The sequence below is a fragment of the Gymnogyps californianus genome, chromosome 1, assembly GCF_018139145.2.
Source record: "Gymnogyps californianus isolate 813 chromosome 1, ASM1813914v2, whole genome shotgun sequence".
Lineage (NCBI taxonomy): Eukaryota > Metazoa > Chordata > Aves > Accipitriformes > Cathartidae > Gymnogyps > Gymnogyps californianus.
Window position 1 is genome coordinate 1,426,198 of NC_059471.1, and position 17,097 is coordinate 1,443,294.

At 45.3% G+C, this 17,097-nt stretch overlaps 1 protein-coding gene across 1 annotated transcript in view; it reads right to left on the bottom strand.

The window, feature by feature from the left end:
• Positions 1 to 5,564: 5,564 nt before the first annotated feature.
• The window catches only part of PPME1 (protein phosphatase methylesterase 1), a 30,467-nt gene continuing 18,934 nt past the window's right edge, over positions 5,565 to 17,097 (bottom strand). Inside the window, exons 4-14 of the mRNA XM_050914878.1 lie at positions 15,993 to 16,050; positions 15,389 to 15,440; positions 13,410 to 13,564; positions 12,783 to 12,873; positions 11,960 to 12,025; positions 11,042 to 11,174; positions 10,169 to 10,298; positions 9,457 to 9,501; positions 8,397 to 8,461; positions 7,286 to 7,353; positions 5,565 to 5,951 (exon numbers count right to left, since the gene is read on the bottom strand). Of these exons, the coding sequence (XP_050770835.1) occupies positions 5,933 to 5,951; positions 7,286 to 7,353; positions 8,397 to 8,461; positions 9,457 to 9,501; positions 10,169 to 10,298; positions 11,042 to 11,174; positions 11,960 to 12,025; positions 12,783 to 12,873; positions 13,410 to 13,564; positions 15,389 to 15,440; positions 15,993 to 16,050 (882 nt within the window). The 3' untranslated portion in view covers positions 5,565 to 5,932. The remainder of the gene's footprint in view (positions 5,952 to 7,285; positions 7,354 to 8,396; positions 8,462 to 9,456; positions 9,502 to 10,168; positions 10,299 to 11,041; positions 11,175 to 11,959; positions 12,026 to 12,782; positions 12,874 to 13,409; positions 13,565 to 15,388; positions 15,441 to 15,992; positions 16,051 to 17,097) is intronic.

Genomic DNA, 17,097 nt, shown 5'->3' on the forward strand with positions numbered 1-17,097 from the left:
AAGACGCTAAACGGGAGTCTGGGGGAAATATCTTGGCGTGGTACCCGAGGGGATGATGCGGGGGTGTGTATGTGTCTGCGTCCCCCCACATCCTCCCCACCCCGATGCCAGCCTGGACCCTAAATGCACCCTCAAGCCCCCTCCTCCAGCCCTAGATGAAAAGTCTCTCTGCTAAAAGGACTGGCAGTTAGTGAGACGGCATTTCTACGGTAATCAGTAGGCTTCAGAGTGAACAGAATGGCCCTAGAGGACCACAGCAAAGACAGTACGCTATCCTTCCTCAAATAAACCTGCTGCAAGTGCCTGGCTGCATCTTGGGCCTGATTGTGCAGCCCCACACTCCACTCTCGTCCCGACAACAGCACAGGGCCCCCCTCCTCTGCACCCCAGAAGGGTTTGGGTTTTTTTTTTTGCAGGGTTCTTTTTTGCAGGGCGGTCGCTGTTAAGAGGGACCTTGGGGAGGGAGAAGGCGGCCGCTGCCTTCCCCCAGCCTGCCCTCGCTCGGACCACGCTTGCGCGAGCATCGCTCCCCCGGGGCCCCCGCAGACAAACTCCCTTTCTCCGGCCGACCGCAGCACCTGCGTGACCGGGAAGGCAAAGAGGCGGCAGCGGGGCTCCCCGGCAGCGCCTGGAGATCGGGCAGGGAGCTCACGCTGCTCTCCCCGGGTTTTTCCGATGGGGACAGCCCGGATGAAGCGAGGGTCAAGCTGGAAAACGCCATCAGCCCCTGCACAGAAACTCCCAGATTCCACAGCCAGCCAGCCCCATCTATGCGATGTTTGGATGAGATTAATATCCTCCTGGATGAGATTAAAATCCTCCTGGATGGAGAGGCAGTGGGGACCGCAGCCTGGGGAGACCCAGCTCCCCAGGGGGGGTCCAGGCCACCCCGTCACCTCTCAGCCTCTTTGCTAGCTGGAAGGAAAAGGATAAAAATTGGGGAGGGGGATAGAAACACCAGGCAGACCTTTCCCAAGGCTTTCCTGTTCGCTTTGGGTTTAAAAATGTGCATTTATCACTCCATGGCTGCGTTTATCCAGCCCCGGATTAACCCTTCCGTAGGCACACAGGGAATGAGGTGTGAGCAGGATTTGGGCAGGGGAACAGGAGCTGGAGCAGCGGGAGGATGCTCCAGGAACCCTTCTGGGCTCTGTTAAACCTGCTTGAATGTAAAAGAGCCTGCAAAATTTCAGAGCAGATATCCCCAAACTCCTGCTCTTCAGATAGTAACAGCAACCCCAGCATTCCGGGTGTTATAAAACAGACGGTTCAACACAGCACAGGTCACTTAACAGCCAGAGCGCCGTGGTTTATTACTTTCAGATGTTTCTGTACACGTGGGAGCTATCGGTCACGGAGAGGAGGGGAAAAAGCAAAAGCTGTGGCTAAAGCATCCCCCCCTCCTCCCCAGACTGGAGGGCGGAGAAGGGATGAGGGAATATTTCAGATGACAAGAGGCTTCCGTGAGTCACCAGAAAAAGCCAAGGCTCGGGTCTGGCCCTGGGGATGGCCCAGGAACAGCCGGATCGACACCCTTCCTCCACGGGCTGCTCCGAGGAGCCCGAGTACCGCAGCTGAAGAGAAAGAAGTTCCTACCCCAGGCTTTTCACAAATGCTTTATTTGTAGGCGAGAGAAACAGACACCGAACAAGACATGAACAGGATGAGGCTGACACAGGACACACAACGCGGTCTCCGGAGAACTGACGTACGCACACACACACACACATTTTCCTTTCGGAAACAGCAGCATGTGGTAAGAGGTCACCCCACCAGATTGGGAAAGCTTGGCCTAAACCGGCCAAGGATCCAACAGCAAAGCTCGGAGCAAACACTCGAGCACTATCCCGCAGGTTTCGGATGCCTTACGGACAGGCGTTACCGGACGGATCAGGGCAGACGATACAGCCAAGGGAGGCAGGTTCAGGCAGTTCCGGGCTGGGAGCGGAGCGCCAGGCTCAGACGGGTGTTATAATGCACCAGGGCTGAGTTTTCTTGGAAATGGCAACCCATAAGCTATTTTTTTTTTGACCTTACCTGAAGATCTAGGTCTAGATTTTTGGGAGTGTTGAGCACCAGTTCAAACCAGTGAATGGCCGATTGCCAGGCACCTCCCAACATCTCTCCTCCCAGGCCCTTCGGCACCCAAGATAAAAGGCAATAGCGGAGGGGAGGAGAAACATCAGCGCTGAAGTCGAGGAGGTGGAGAACATCAGCACAAAGCTGTTTGCTCTCTCCTGCTCCAATACCTGCCCGCGGCTCCCCCGTTCGCTGAAGCCCCCGTTGAACATGGCACCACACTGGTAAAGTTTTCGGAGTCCTGGCATGGTCTCGCTGAACAAGAAGCCAGCGAGCGGCTTGGCCCTATTGCAATCGCTCAGCCCTGCCCTGCAGAGAGAGGAAAAGCAAGGAGGTTCGCTCTGAACTGCCCCAGCGCGGTATTTACTGGGCTGCTGGTGTTACCAACGGGATCGATCACAACACCACTGCCTCCGAGAGCTCCCCGACCGTGAGCTCAGTTTAGAAGTCACTCTGTGCTTTACTGTAGTGCTTATTTTTTTTTTTTTTTCAGAGGGTGTCTCGGTTGCACAGAAAGTGACCTCCAGTCGCAATAAGCATCGGTATTTTTTAATTGGCTCTGGTATCACCTCCCACTCACTTCACATCTGGACCAGCGCAGGCTGAAGACAAAAAAGACAAGGCTCAAAAGAAAAGTGAGCTCCGTACAGCAACGCGATTCAGCAGCCATTTCAACACCGAGTGTCTGCGTCTGTACGTATCGATCGCCCCGGTCACTAACAGCGTTTTCAAAACACCAGCACGGAGGAACCGCGCAGGCTTAAGCATGTGCAAAGACACGCAGCCGAGCTCTGTATTTGCAGGATCTGCCTTCAAAGCCAAGCCACACGCTTCCGCAATACAGGAATCGTCTTTTTCCAACAATCTCAATGCTCCTGGAATCTATAAGTCACTGAGGGTTTTGCCTGGTGCACGTAATCCGGGAACTGGTAAAACCCGCCCTGGGTCTGATTTGAAAAATTTAAGAAGTGAACCCTGCAACAAACCAGCCTCCCAAACTGCATCTGCTGCTCCTGCCGAGCCTCGGGTTTTTTCCATTGTGAAAAAGTTTCCACCGATCCTCAATCCAACAACTGGAACAAAAGCAAGAGAGATTTCTAAATAATCAAAAGGGCCAGCGTAAAACCAGCATCCTTTCAATTCAGACAGCCGCCTCCTCGTTTATCGGCTTTTACACAGACACAGCACCATGCTGCAGGCTGTGGAAAAATGCAGTGAAAAGCCGGTAGTTACGGGGGGATTTTCTAGATGTCCTCATTTTTCATGAGGCAAAGAGAACGTTTCTTCTCTCCGCAGCTACTTTCACCATGGTCTCTGCTATCCTTCACCTAAATACCCTTTGTCTCTGCCGGTAGCTTCCTGAGAAGGGAGAAGAAACTGCAACAGGGGCATTTATCTTTTTCAGACAAAAGTACAGTCTCAAAAATGTACGTGGCTCGACACAGCCGAAAGGAATTCCCCCTCCACCACCCCCCCGCTATTGCCGCTGTCCCTGTAGTCACCTTTTTTTGAAGCCAGCCCTACATGCGTCCCTGAACGGCTACCTATTCTGTGCAAGTCAGGACTGAGAGCTTGGCACGGAGCAACGCCACATTAAATAGGCTGTTGAAATATTTATTTTTTCACTCACTTCTCAAATGTTAACAACAAAACATAATTCTGGGGAGCCCACAGGATTCAGAAACGGTCGTTCATTTTCCAGTGGTGCTTCTACAGAATACAAAACTGATTTTCTTATGCTTTTCATGGAGTTGGGTTTGGGTTTTTGTTTTTAATATCTCGCAAACTGTAAAAGCAAATGAAAGGGATAACATGAGAGGCAAACGCGAGGAGTTCCCGCAATGAATCACTCAAAGCCAGATCCTCCAAGTTACTTCAGCACGGAGGAATGTGACTTTACCAAGATCATTCATGAGTATGACAACAGGCACATGCTTAACTACCCCGTGAAGTGCGACTCTGGACATACACACTGTATTATTTAATCTCTAAGAATCTGAACACAGGAGTCATCTGGAAAGGACCGAGAATTTTGCCAATCTTCAGGTTACAGCTGGGGAAAGTGCTGTTTTGCATCTCAACTGCTGAAGATCCATTTAATCCATCAGCAACTAAACCAGGGGCGGACATTACATCAAGGTCACAGTAAACTAATGCAATAATTAACACGGTGACTTACGGAGGGAAGCGCCGGGAGCCAGCAACTGCTCTTTGAACACCCGAGTGCCGATGGCCAAAGCGCCAGGAGAGAGGAGAGCTCTCTGGAATGAGGCTTTCTTGTCTCTAATTCAGGCATTTCTCACCCTGATGTTGTCAGGGAAGGGACACAGAGCAAAGCCACGACTGCTGTGTCCAGGGCTCGCATGCGAATGAATCAGAGGAGATGAGTGGCTCTCCATCGCGGTAAACACCAACGTTAAACCGGGCTTTGCCAGCTCTTCACACCGGCTCCCTTTGCCCCACCTGCACCTCTCAAATGCCAAGAATTCATGACGGCTCTTGTCAAAGGACGTACGCACAGACGCACATGGCAGCTCCCAAATCAGGCCAAAGACAGAACTCTGCCTCAGCAAAACAGCGTTAAAATACTGCTTTCATCGTACAGCATCAAGGGGTTATGGACACAAGGAAAAAAAAAAAAAATTCAGACATCCGCCAGCAAAATATTGAGGAAAACTGCTCCAAAACGCGTCTGCTCTTACGCTCAAGAGTGATTCTTAGGTGAAAGCAATGTGACGAACTGTCTGTGGATAATTTAACCCTGAAGAAAAGCTCTCCGTGTAACTACTGCATTTACATGGAAATATGGAAGGCAGGCAGCGGAACGATCTAGGAAGCGACAGTGAAAACAAGGTCTTTCCTCCAAGACTGGGGGGAGCATAATGCAGCAGCAGCAGCTGCCTACACCTCTGCATCAACATCAGCAGGACTGACTCCAAGCTCTTCCAGGGTTTTATCTACTGTACTTTTTGCATTTTTTCATCCAAAAGGTGCTGATCTCTGCTCAGTTGTGTGTAGCAGCTACAAGAAGGGAAGCATCAACACATTCCAGGCACAGAGAACGGCCAAACAGGCAAACTGCCTGTCGACCACGTTGTTACTGCTGCTCTTGGGTCTTCCCCATAAACGCAGGCCCAGAGTCCCCTGCCTGTTATGTGTCTGCAGTAGACGGAGTTACCCAGGCTATTTTTCTCAGTGAGAACTTGAAACACGTATTAAGAAAGCTGCAAGACTCTGAAATGGAGCTCACGGTCCCCCCTCGCCTTTTTGTTTTACAGTCCTGTCCAACTTTGCACAGGAAAGTAGCACCTAGGCTCTTCCTGCAGCTTAACCCATAAGGCTGGCATTGGTGAGACGAAACCTGAGCTCCCAATGAAGCCGATTCCTCATCTGCTTTAGGGGAAAGAAACGTGTATATAAAAAACAAACCTAAGGGGCACTTCAAAGACGATTAGACAATTCCATGGAGAAATCCTGAAGCCTATGCTGCAATGCCCTCGGTGGATCTGGACTGCCAACGGCCCCTTTGCAGTTGGGTCCAAGAAAGCCTGAGAATTGATGGAGATCGGTATGATTGACTACTTGGGATTTCAGGAGGTCTTTCCTTGTGGCAGCAGAGAGGAGCCCACTTCCAAGGGCCTGAAGAGCTTTTCATGGTCTTCAGTACAAGCTGCTTCCCAGCAAGGAAGTCCCTAAGCATTTACACATTCTGGAGAACTAGTTCTAGGGGATGAATCTCACACCAACTTCTCACTGCTGCTGAACTGGAGAGATGAAAGGATATGGATACATCACAGTGGCCTCTGGTGCAGTTTATTTACAACAGGACTCAGTGCTGGAGAACACCAGGGTATTAACAAGCAGGAAACACACTAGGAGGGAAAAAGGAGAGTAGAAGCAAGGTCACACGTTAAAATCAAGGTATTCTCTGCAGATATTTGGCTCTGCAATACCCTAAATTTAGTTGATTACCCAAGATCAAACAAGGCCAAAAGAAGTCTATCATGCAGGTTAAAATCACCGTCGATGCATTCAACAATAAATTCTAAGCTACGTAATAGTGAGAAGCACAAAGCTGAATATGTTGCTGTCTGTGGCTTAAGGACACAATAAGGCCAGCAAGCCATCTCGCTTTCTTCAAGCCTCTTGTTTTAAAGCTGCTTTTGCTACAACCGTAGTAGCAGGAGCAACAGGCTGCCACCTTCAAAGGCTCACAGAGATAGCACAGGTTGCCAAATACCTGGTGGGGATTCAACATTACAATGTAGTGCAGTCCTTTGGTCTTCTCCCTCTCTCATCATTTACACATTAACCTACATTACATCCTTTCATTGGATTGAAAACATGCAGTCCACAGTCCTACACTTCTACTGTTTTATCCCCAAGGGCACAGGATAAAAGGGAAAAAAAGAAAGAGATCATCCAGCAATACCTCTTTAGCGTTGCCAGTCCTACAGCATTACGCATTTTGGGGCTTACAGCTTTTGTTGAATTCTTAGCTAAAAGCGGTAAGACTTTTCAGGACTGCCGAAGAAACCTGCTTATTTTACCATTCATGATGGTGATGATCCTAAAAGCAATTAGCACCTTCTATAAGGCCTAAGCGTTGGTTTAGTTATTAGCTTTATCGTACTGTAACTAAGACTTTGGGAGTTTTTCCGATCAACCTTATCAGTCACAACCTACTCTCAACCGCTGTGTGGCTGATCGCAGAGGCCAGGCTTCTACAGTTCATTATCATATGAAAACACATGAGGTAAGTATGGAAAGTCTGCAACGTGAAGCACACAGCTTCACCTGTCTAATCTCACCAGTATTTCTTGGCCAAAGAAGTGTGGTGCAAGTTGTTTTCAGAACACAGGGCCTTGATTACTTAAATAAAACGCTATTTAAACTAAATACCATAAAGCTTGTAATTCTGCCTTCTGGCATGCTGTAAAGAAAGGAATCAGCTAGGGAGGATTTGCTTCGCTCCTCCCCTCCAAGGAAGGAGGTTTCATTAACACAAGTTAATACTCAAGAAGGTTAGACAGAACACATAAACATCAGATATATTACTGGCTGTGACTGAAAGCTGTTTGTTTACATGTGGTTTTTAGCATTATGCTAAAACTCCAACCTCCCACATTGAGAGCCAAACACGCAGGCAGTAAGAGCAAGAGCTCTGCTCGAGGACTGCACAGCTCCAGCACCCGCAGAGCCTTACCACTGGAATCCACCGATGGGCTCTGTAAACCTGTGACGGATCAGGAACGTCGCAACAGCTTCAGCAACCTGAGGGAAGAGGAAAAAAAAAAAAAAATTGGTCAGAATTTAAAGGGACACGAAAATAACAAGAAATCCAGTCAGTTTTCAAAGCCTGCAGCATTTCCAACAACAGTTCATGTCCTCAGGATCCTCTTGCTGAATCAAGCTTGCTCCTTTAAGACTAAGAGCTCTGTATAACACGCTTTTATATTAAAAAAATGAACTACATGCTTCCACCTTTACTCTGACACTGATCTCACAATCAAGAACTGATCAAACTTTTTCTCCACCTCTTTCAGTAATTCTTAAAACAATGCCTAAGTTTAGCAGGGGAAAAAAGGTCTGGTGAAACCACGATGCAAGTTATTCCTATAAAGAATAAGTCAAGACAGTAACCTGACAGTAATAATACGGCTTAGAATGTATATTAAAAAGAGTAACAATGTAAGAACTCAGGGATTTTTATCTAAACATACTATTTCAGACTGGTAACGTGAAGCACAGAAAGGCTGAGTTTTACACTCACAGTGGTCAGTGTAGAACAAGCTTTAAGAGCAGACGTGTTTCCAACCGCAGGCTCCACTGGCTGCACCACATTCCTGCTTCTATCTGGACACTAACCTCAGCAGTACCCAGAAGCAGCGCTGCTCTGTCAGTCTGTAAGCTCTTTCAGTAACATTTGTTTTGTATTTGGAAAATGTGAGCCACCCAACTCAGTAGAACAGAGACCAACCCCAAAAGCTGCAGCTTAGTACAAGGGAGAGCGGAGAACTTCATGAGGAAAGGCAGGGAGGATAAATCCACACTCCACGTGGTAAGAGTTAGTTGTATCACCGCTAGCCTGAGAGTTAAGTCTGTAACCTAGCCAAGCCCTGTGTCATGTAACATCTTAGCCCAGGCTTTCCAGTCAGCTTAAAAATCCAAGCTGTTTTGCGAATAGCCAGTTAAGACGTCATGCCAAAAAATGCCCTAAAGTATAATCTCTGCTTCACAGTAAGCAACGGACCCCTTTTGCATTTAAGCTGTGAAGACCACGACGTATCTAGCTTCAACCCCCCAGTGGGGCTCACCTTGTCTGGAGCATCTTCGTGGACTGCATGGCCACACTGTGGGAGGACCTGCATCTGAAACTTCCCTGCGGATCAAGAGAGTCATCAGTGGAGTGGCTTTGTAAGTGGTCTTGATTTCTAACAGCAATGGTTTAGGCAAGCCGTTCTTGTGTACACAGGAAACATCAGACACTACACCCTTAAAAGCACTGTGAATTTATGAACTCTTCTAAAAAGGATCTCACATTCTTTACAAACAAACCTCACTAAATCGCGCTATGTGCATCTGGCGAAGAGGGACCGGGGAAGGCACAGAAGCCTAGGGCAAACCGTACAACACACACAGCAGACAGTTTCCAAAGAAAGCAAGAACCGGCTGCTTAACTCATCTTCCCCAAGTGTAACTAGAGCAGGTTCCCAGGAGTTAAAATGAAGCTAAACTTCTTAAGCTTCTCAATGCAGGTGAGACTACCTTTCAGAATTGGAACTGTTATCAGATCTACCTTAACGTAATGTTTATCCTGCTACCCAGTACTACTTTCCAGTACTGGTTGCTCTGGAAATCAATGAAGCTGGGATGGGGGGGGGGGGAACCAACCAAACCCCAAAACATTAATGCAGATGCTGAATCTCGGTCTGATGTCTGCCAGAAACACCAGGAGACCAGACAGTTTTGGATGGTCCCAAGCGTTCTAGCTAGGAACATCAGGAATGTAGTTAGAAAGGGAGAAAACAGATTAGAAAGAAGCCCTCACAGACAATCATTCTGATCCAAGAGAATTGTGGCAGCCCCGTTGCTGGAAACATTGAACACTAGACTGAACAAAAACCATGGCAACAGCCCTTCACAACTTCTAATTCAACCTTTCCCTTCGCAACTTCTCCACCCTTCCTACAACCACAGACAGTTAAGAGAACACTTTGGGATGGACTAATTCTTTAATGCACATTTGTTTCGATATAGACTGCATCTGGTAAGAGGCCATTCCAGCTATCTCTCGTTTGTGTACCCATAGCAACAAGCTATCATCCAAAAAAAGAGCATTACAGTAAGGATAGAGTAACAATATTAAATATTTACCTTGCATCTGTCCAATTGTTAGATCTTTATCGAGCCTGTCAACACCTACAATCAAATAAACAGATGTACTGGAGAAAAGCCAGAGAGAACATGACTGTCTAAGCAGGGCTTTACTTGACATTTTGAAGGAGACATTTGGCTTGAAAAACTCAAAAGAAACATCATCTCTGACACCCGCAAGGACTTTTTACTGCTGCACCTCAAGAGAGCAAAGTGATAGGAAAGAATCCCAGCCAAAAATGCAAGAACACATCCTTCCCTACAATTTAAAAGGGTACTTATCTTGGTTACACGCTCAATTTCCTATCAGGGTACAAAAAGGGCCTACAGCTGGCTCTAGAACATTGATAATTTGACTTTCAGTCGAAAAGTTCACGCCCATATCTGTAGGAAAATATCACAGTAGTGGAGGCTGAAGGGCAGCTTGGATCTGTCCTGTTTGCTCTTCTTCCACATCATACATGTAAAACACCCATGCAACAGCAGCAATACACAGTATGTCATTATGTGCTCTTTTGATATTAGAGGCTCTGAACTAATTCCAGATCTGCACGGATCAAATGGACTGGTTTATGGCATTTCAAGATATATAGGTCTGCTACTCTCAGAGAAAGACATGAGCCAAACGCTGACCCTATTCTCTAAAATACAAGTGCGACATCACTGAAGTGAACAGCCACTGAACCTAAACAGGACTGGAAGAGACACGTACCAGCTAAAAGCAAAAGCTTTGGAGTTGGACAGCTTAGGAAGAGGTTAGACAAACCCCTGAACCAGCCATCCCAGTATTTTTCTGTTTTCGCCAGTTCAATTCGCCACGTGTATAAGTGCTCCTTCTTTGTCTGCAGGGAGGAGAGAGAGCTCTGCGTTAGTGATCAGTAAAACAGCTGAAATACAATGAACTCAGAGTGCCACTTGGAAGTATATATAAAAAAACCTGGCTCCCTCTGGTGGATTACACTCTTCCAGGGGATGACCCTCCTTGCTCCTAAATTTCTCTCCAAATCACAGCCAAAGTACATGAGTAGGGAACAAGAAAGTCAGCAGGAGCTATACCTGTCGATCAAGAGAAGGCTGCAGTATTCAGGGCACTCAATTTGCTATTTTTTACTGGCACAAATAGCTCACAAATTGTCTGAACGTTCACACTTGGCTCTCACTTAGGTGACACAGAAATATAAGGGGCTAAGCTGGCTACAACACTTTTCCTCGAGGAATTTACATTCCTAGGTTGCAATTGCCTGTACGACCTCCTGAATGCTACTGTGCCTTGGAAACGAACAAAAATACCACAAAGACTCAGAAAAGAGCATTCCTCATTCAGGCCAGAAGCCCCATTTCAGGCCATATGCGCTAAATCTGTGAGCATCTCAGGAAAGAAAACCAAACGCACGCTTTCAGGTAACAGTCCAAGATTGAATCAGCAGCACCAGACAAAGGAGAAAAACAACAGTCACAATAGAAAGTTTTTGGTCCCTGGAGTTGCTCCATTTTATATTAGAATGATTTGGATAACTACTGGTGGCTACTCTTGCAGGGAGCATCGTGCAAACACAAGCTTAAAACACAGCAAGAAATTCCCTACCTCCGTGTCATCTTCTTTCTTCCTTTTGTTGACAGAGCCTCCCCCTTCCTCCTCCTCTTCCTCCTCCTCCTCTTCTTCAATAATACCCTCTACTATGGCTTTAGGACATTCAGGACTGGCAGCCCCTTCGCACCTATGAAAATAAAACCAGAAACTGATTCCCTGCCAAAACAAAAAAAAACCAACAGGTTTTAACCTAAACTGTTCAGCAATTTCTCAGATACTGGCTGAAAAAAATCCCTTCAAGTTTAAAAGTAGCTGTGGATGAAAGATACAGTCATGACTAGCCATGGGACCGAGTGCCTGCGCGGCACACGTATCCCAGTGCAAATACAAACGCAAACAGCTACTTAGAAGAGGCAGAAGTGGTCAAACAATCAACAACAGCTTTGCTTAACGGAGTATGAGACATTTGTAAAGGCTCCAGGTATGTCAAGGATTAGAGCGGCAAAGCAGGTTACTCTGATCCCTCCAAATCCATCTCAGATCACTCCCAGAATGCAACAGATAATTAAACAATTTCTAAAAGGAAGTGTAAGACACCATACCCAGAAGGCCAACCCGATTTAGGGCAACCTTTCTGAAGAGGCATCAGACTAACACTTATTTCTTAATGTGTGCAGAAAGGCAGACAAACCAAGGAATACACAACCAGCAGTAGTTAAACTTTTTAAAACACCGTTCTTGGCGGATTTTGCCCCAGGGAAATTTTGGCCGGGTTTTCTCCAAGTGCCATAATTATGATTCAGTGCTGCTGCCAGTTATCAACTGTGATCAAATGATAATAAATTTGTATTTGTTAGAAGAAATTTTCACTTTCAAGTGCATTTATGCTCTGTAGTAACGGTATTGTAAAACAGACAAGATGATTTTAAGAGCTTTAAAAAAAAAAAAAAACCAAAAACAAAAACCACCTACTGTTTGACTTGACCGACCATAGAAACTCTGGCAGATTCAAGATTTCTTATTTGTCCACTTTTTACACTAGGGGGGAGGAAAAAAAAAATTAATAAATCAGAATAAGGGCAGAAATATTTACTAAACAGATTCAGGAATTAGCAGGCCCAGAAACAGAAGCAAAAACTCTTTACAGCTCGTGATTTCCCCAAACCATTCCCAAACCTCCTGCTCTCAGAAGACGTTTGGAGTAGCTTACACTACATGCCGACTTACTTGAACCCCCCCGTTGTCACTGTAACTGTGAATTTAAAAGACACGTGGGAGAAGTGCTGGTGGGGAAACAGTGAAATAGCATTAAACCCATTTCATTGTAGGGGACAGGCCAGAAACTACATGGGTATTTGGCAACAGAAGTGGGCTTTCTGTAGTCCAATCTACAAACTTAACCACAAGGCCTCTCCCTTTCAAACTCAGCTGCCAAATGCGTAAGTAATTCTTGCTGAATTGGAAATAAGTCCTGTTTCTTACACATGGGATGGATGTCTCAAGCTTCTTCTGTAATAGCTGGGACACTTACAAGGAAGCTGCAGTTCATACCATAAAGCTTTCCATTAGTTGAAGCTCTTAGAGGATCCTTCTCCAATGCCTAGCCAACTCTCCCAGGAAATTAATTATCTTTCAGACCTCTCTCTCCCTGTCAAATTGGCCAAGGAATTGGCAACGATAGTTGGGGCAGTGAGCGTGAAAGGAGAAAACAGACAAATTATATAAACTTTGTTTCCTTCAGGAGTCAAGCTACAAAGACAAGTGATTTTGGAGACTGCATAAGCCCATGCATTACCTCCACTCAATGGCATTCTCAAGTGACTTGAATGTTTTGGGACGACTCCTTAAGAAGTTCTGCATGCTGTTCAATGCATCCATGGCTGTACCTAAAAACAAGTATTTTAACTTGATGGCATCTGATGAACTAACTGCCACATCCCTCTATACAGAACTGGCTACCAGGGAACACCCTCAGAGAAAGCCGGAGCTCACTGGGGATTTAATGCTGTTAAGGAAAGTACAGCTTAGTCCTCCTAAGCCCACAGTCACACCTGCTCCCACATTAGAGAATTAATATTTGAACGGGTAGGACATTCAGATAGTAAGAGAAAGCAGTAATCACTCATCAGCACCATGCATTCTATAAAAAGGCACCTTTCTCCCCGCTAACAAGAAAGTATTGCAAAAAAATTATCAGGAAAATAGCAAACAGAGCTCATCTGGGAAAAGCAAAGGGGGGGGGTCACGCTAGAAACACTTTTGTGTAGGTAGCATCTGTTAGGAGGATGGAATTGGCATTGGTTTAAAAACCGGGCAAAACTTTCCGTATTCAGGGATTTGGGATCCCGAAGAAAAAGATCAATGTGGAAGACAGAACCCCATCCAAGGGTACAGAACCCTATCCAAGGGTACACACACTTACCTTCCACAACATCGATCATGCACAGACCCAGTAAACTTGGCACCAAATTTGCGACCGCCGTGTGCACTGCGATGGCACCCCCCATGCTGTGCCCAATCAGCATGATAGGGGGAGGAAGGTCCCCATACAGAGCTTCAACCACGTTGCCAACGTCTCTGCCAAACCGAGATAAAAGCGTGGTCGGCATCTCTACCTTGATACATTTCTGAAGCACATTTGTACAATGGGAGGAGAAAGTACAGATCCAAGACAGATGTCCGGCTCCAAATCCTGTCTGTACGCTCATTTAACCCACAGGTAATTGAGACAAGTTTATTCTCTTACCGCTGTTTCATCTAGGTACCAATACAGGAAATCATTCAAGCCAATACTTTCCTGAACAAGCATGTCATTTCCGTTTTTATTAACGGAAATGCTCATTTAAAAGAAATCCCTGAAGAGAACATTTTACATTGACATTAGCTGGTGGGAATTGGAAATAAAAGGTGAGAAAAAGCTGTCAAATCCTCTTGCACAGAAGCGTAGACTAAGAAATTCACCGATTCACCATTCTGAAAGGAGAAACTGTTTGCAATTAAAGAGAGAAAATAACTGAGCCCTACTGACCAAGGCAAAGATAAACAACACTGAGCACAAGCAAAAAGATTCAGACTCTCTCTGAGCACAGATACTACAAGGCAAGGGGCAATTTCCCCGTCCTTTCCATAAGGCACCTACTTTAAACTGAAGCTGTCACTGCAGTATGTGAATCACCTGGTGTGATTTACAAAAACCAAAACAGCAGAGCTAATGACTGAAACCTACTGAGGAGCACTGTAGTTTAAGACACCCAAATTGGCTTTCCTGACAAAACCATTCAGAGGAACCAGAGACCTGAGCAGTATTGCAACTAGAAAATGGAAAACAAGTCAAAAAAAAAAAAAAAAAAAAAAAAAAAGGCTGACCAGCTTGTTTGCTCTGTCAGAGAAAATTGCTTGAGGATTTGATTAAAAAAAAAAAAAAAAAAAAAAAACAGCTATAATTTAAGGCTCCCATTTAAAGGCTATTCAGGAATAACTTTCAAGGTTATTGCTAAGAGGAGAGAAAGGTTTAAAAACAAAAGGAACTTGTTTTCCCCCCACAGTAGTGCTGCTCCAGATCGAAAAAATTCTAATCATTTCATACAGCATCTCCTCAGGACAATAACACATCAGGATCTGACAAGCCATAAGCAGTAGCAATAAGGTATACAATGGAAGTCAGAATACATTTCACACATGGCCTCCCCACAACAAATGAGGTGGATTTGTTCATGCGAAGGTTACAAAATCCTTCGTGATTTAATTGTAGTCATAGCAAAGGGTCTCTTTGTATTAAATGTGGACATAACGTAACGTGCTTAGCAGTGGGTATTTGCTTTTCTTACAGCTTTGTCAAGAGGGGGATTTGCATCCCAAAGCAGGTCGTGATAGTTTGAAAAAGCAACTCCCTCCATGCTCGAAAGTCTCAGTCTGTGACCCACACTCTGGGGATGCCGCCAGTCCGAGGCAGGCATGCTCTGAACGCTCGCTCAAGGAGCCGAGGAAGAACCAAACTGGTGATTTCAAGCTAAAATGCCCCAGTCGGTTATGTCCCAGGAAAGCATTCCCCTTCTATTAGGAAATCTCTAGCAAATGTTATAGCGTTTTGCAGGTTTAAAGCGTTCACTGCAATGAAGCCACTGATCTTTAAAGTGAGTTTAAAAACTGAGTGCACCTAGAGAACGACTCCAGTTTGGAATCTGACTCAGCTAGAAGAGATACAATTTCAAATAAATTTCAAACTGTCCCAAAATGGAAGGAAAAGAAGAGATAACTACCAGAACCATGTGAAATGAAACTATCTTCCAGCTCCCTTGAATGAAGGTTGTGCGTCCTCAAGTAGTTTATTGTTCAATCAAGGAAAGAAAATAAAGGTTTGTGAAAAGTGAAATACTGAAGAGAGAGCATAAGCTTCCTTACTTTGACATAGTCTCTGCAGACAGATCTTCAGGATTCCTAACTTTTGTTTCTCCTGAAAGAACAAAAAAAGTTAAGTTCACATAAGCTGGAAACCTTCAGACCCCTTAGGACGTAGAGCAACAACTGTACAAAGCTTTTTGGCACAGTTATTAAGAGCGAGCCTACTGCAGTTAAGATGAATAATTAAGAAACCCAGAATTAATAGGAACGGCTGGTACTTTATCGCATTATAGCTTACGGGTAGGAAATGCTCCCCATAACTGTTCCATATTTGCAATGTATCTTAAAACTAAAGAACAGACCTTATTTCTAATGGTAAAGACCACTTATAGGTTATGAAAATATGAAGCAGGGGGTTGGTGCCAGTAAGTAGGAAGGAACAAGTCCACCACTGCCTCCCCCAAAGGCGCAGGGAGTCTCAGCTTCTGGCACGTGAGGACAGCTGGCTGCAGAGCTCCAGAAGCCACTTTTCCATCCTTGCTTTTGAATAAAAATTGGGATGCCTCAAGGACGCTTTCTTAGTCATCTTGGGAAGGAATCATTACATCTTTGAAAAACGAGAGCGTATAACATGCTTATGTGATTTTAAATTTATTTTACTTACCATGGCCCCGGAGATCTAAAGCCACAATCCTACACTGAATCCTGTTAATGATTGCAGACTGCAAGAAGGGACAAAGATAAGACAATTTGCAAAGTGCCACACCTCATCTACAAAAGGATTAGCAACATTAAGCGCTCCCTGAACCAACAGCAAAGGCTTGGATGGTGTGACAAAAACCCTCTACTGTCAACAAAGTGGCTGAATCTGGATTGCACAAGGTGTCACAGAAAGCAAGCAAGAATATTCCATATAAACTATCCTTAATTAACCAAAGCTCCATCCTTTCTACCATTATTAATGCCGTCCCTGAGGACATTTATTTCACTGTGCATACGATATTACGTGTGTTTCCTAGGATAATGAATTCAAGCTCTGTAGCACCTTTGAAAACTGAAATGCAGCAGTGGGATTATGGACACCAAAGCAATGCCCCCCCCTTCCCCAAGCCCCACATGTTACAAAATCAGTCTTGGCTATACAGCAGACATGAAGATGAAGCAGCTGCTTTGCAGCACACATTCCATTTGCTCTCAAAGAACAGAATTTTACAGTAAGGCTGAAATGTACAAAAATTGATTAGTCCAAAGGGGTCGGGGGGAACAAGTGAGGAATCTTTTCAAACTAAGGTAAGGCTGCAATACGATTATGGCTCTATTTGTCCCTGACAGCTCAATTTACATAAGTTATTTCAGGCATCGCAGTGATTAAGTGGCACTCTTTGTTGAAAGGAAGACTTTTGTGTTAAGGAATCGCTGATTATTTAAATAACAGCCCTGCAGGAGTGGGGGAATTTGTTGAGGGATTCTTAATAGAACCACCTACATAATGGGCAGAGATCTGAAAGCTACCCAGTCCTCATATTTTGATTGTTCAGCTATCCAGCTCCTAAATGACTGTAGCAGTTGCTCTCCCAAAAACCAGTGAATCCACAAGTTAATATTTTAGAGCCCCTAAAGACACCCCGAAACCTCAAACTGCAAGGTGCTTACGCACCTAAGCAATAATTTAACTAGTCAGATGAGCAGTCTGCCGCTAAAAATCAAACTATTTACAGTAGGGAGTAAGGAAAGAGAATCATCAACATGATGTGAGAGAATGGGAAGCT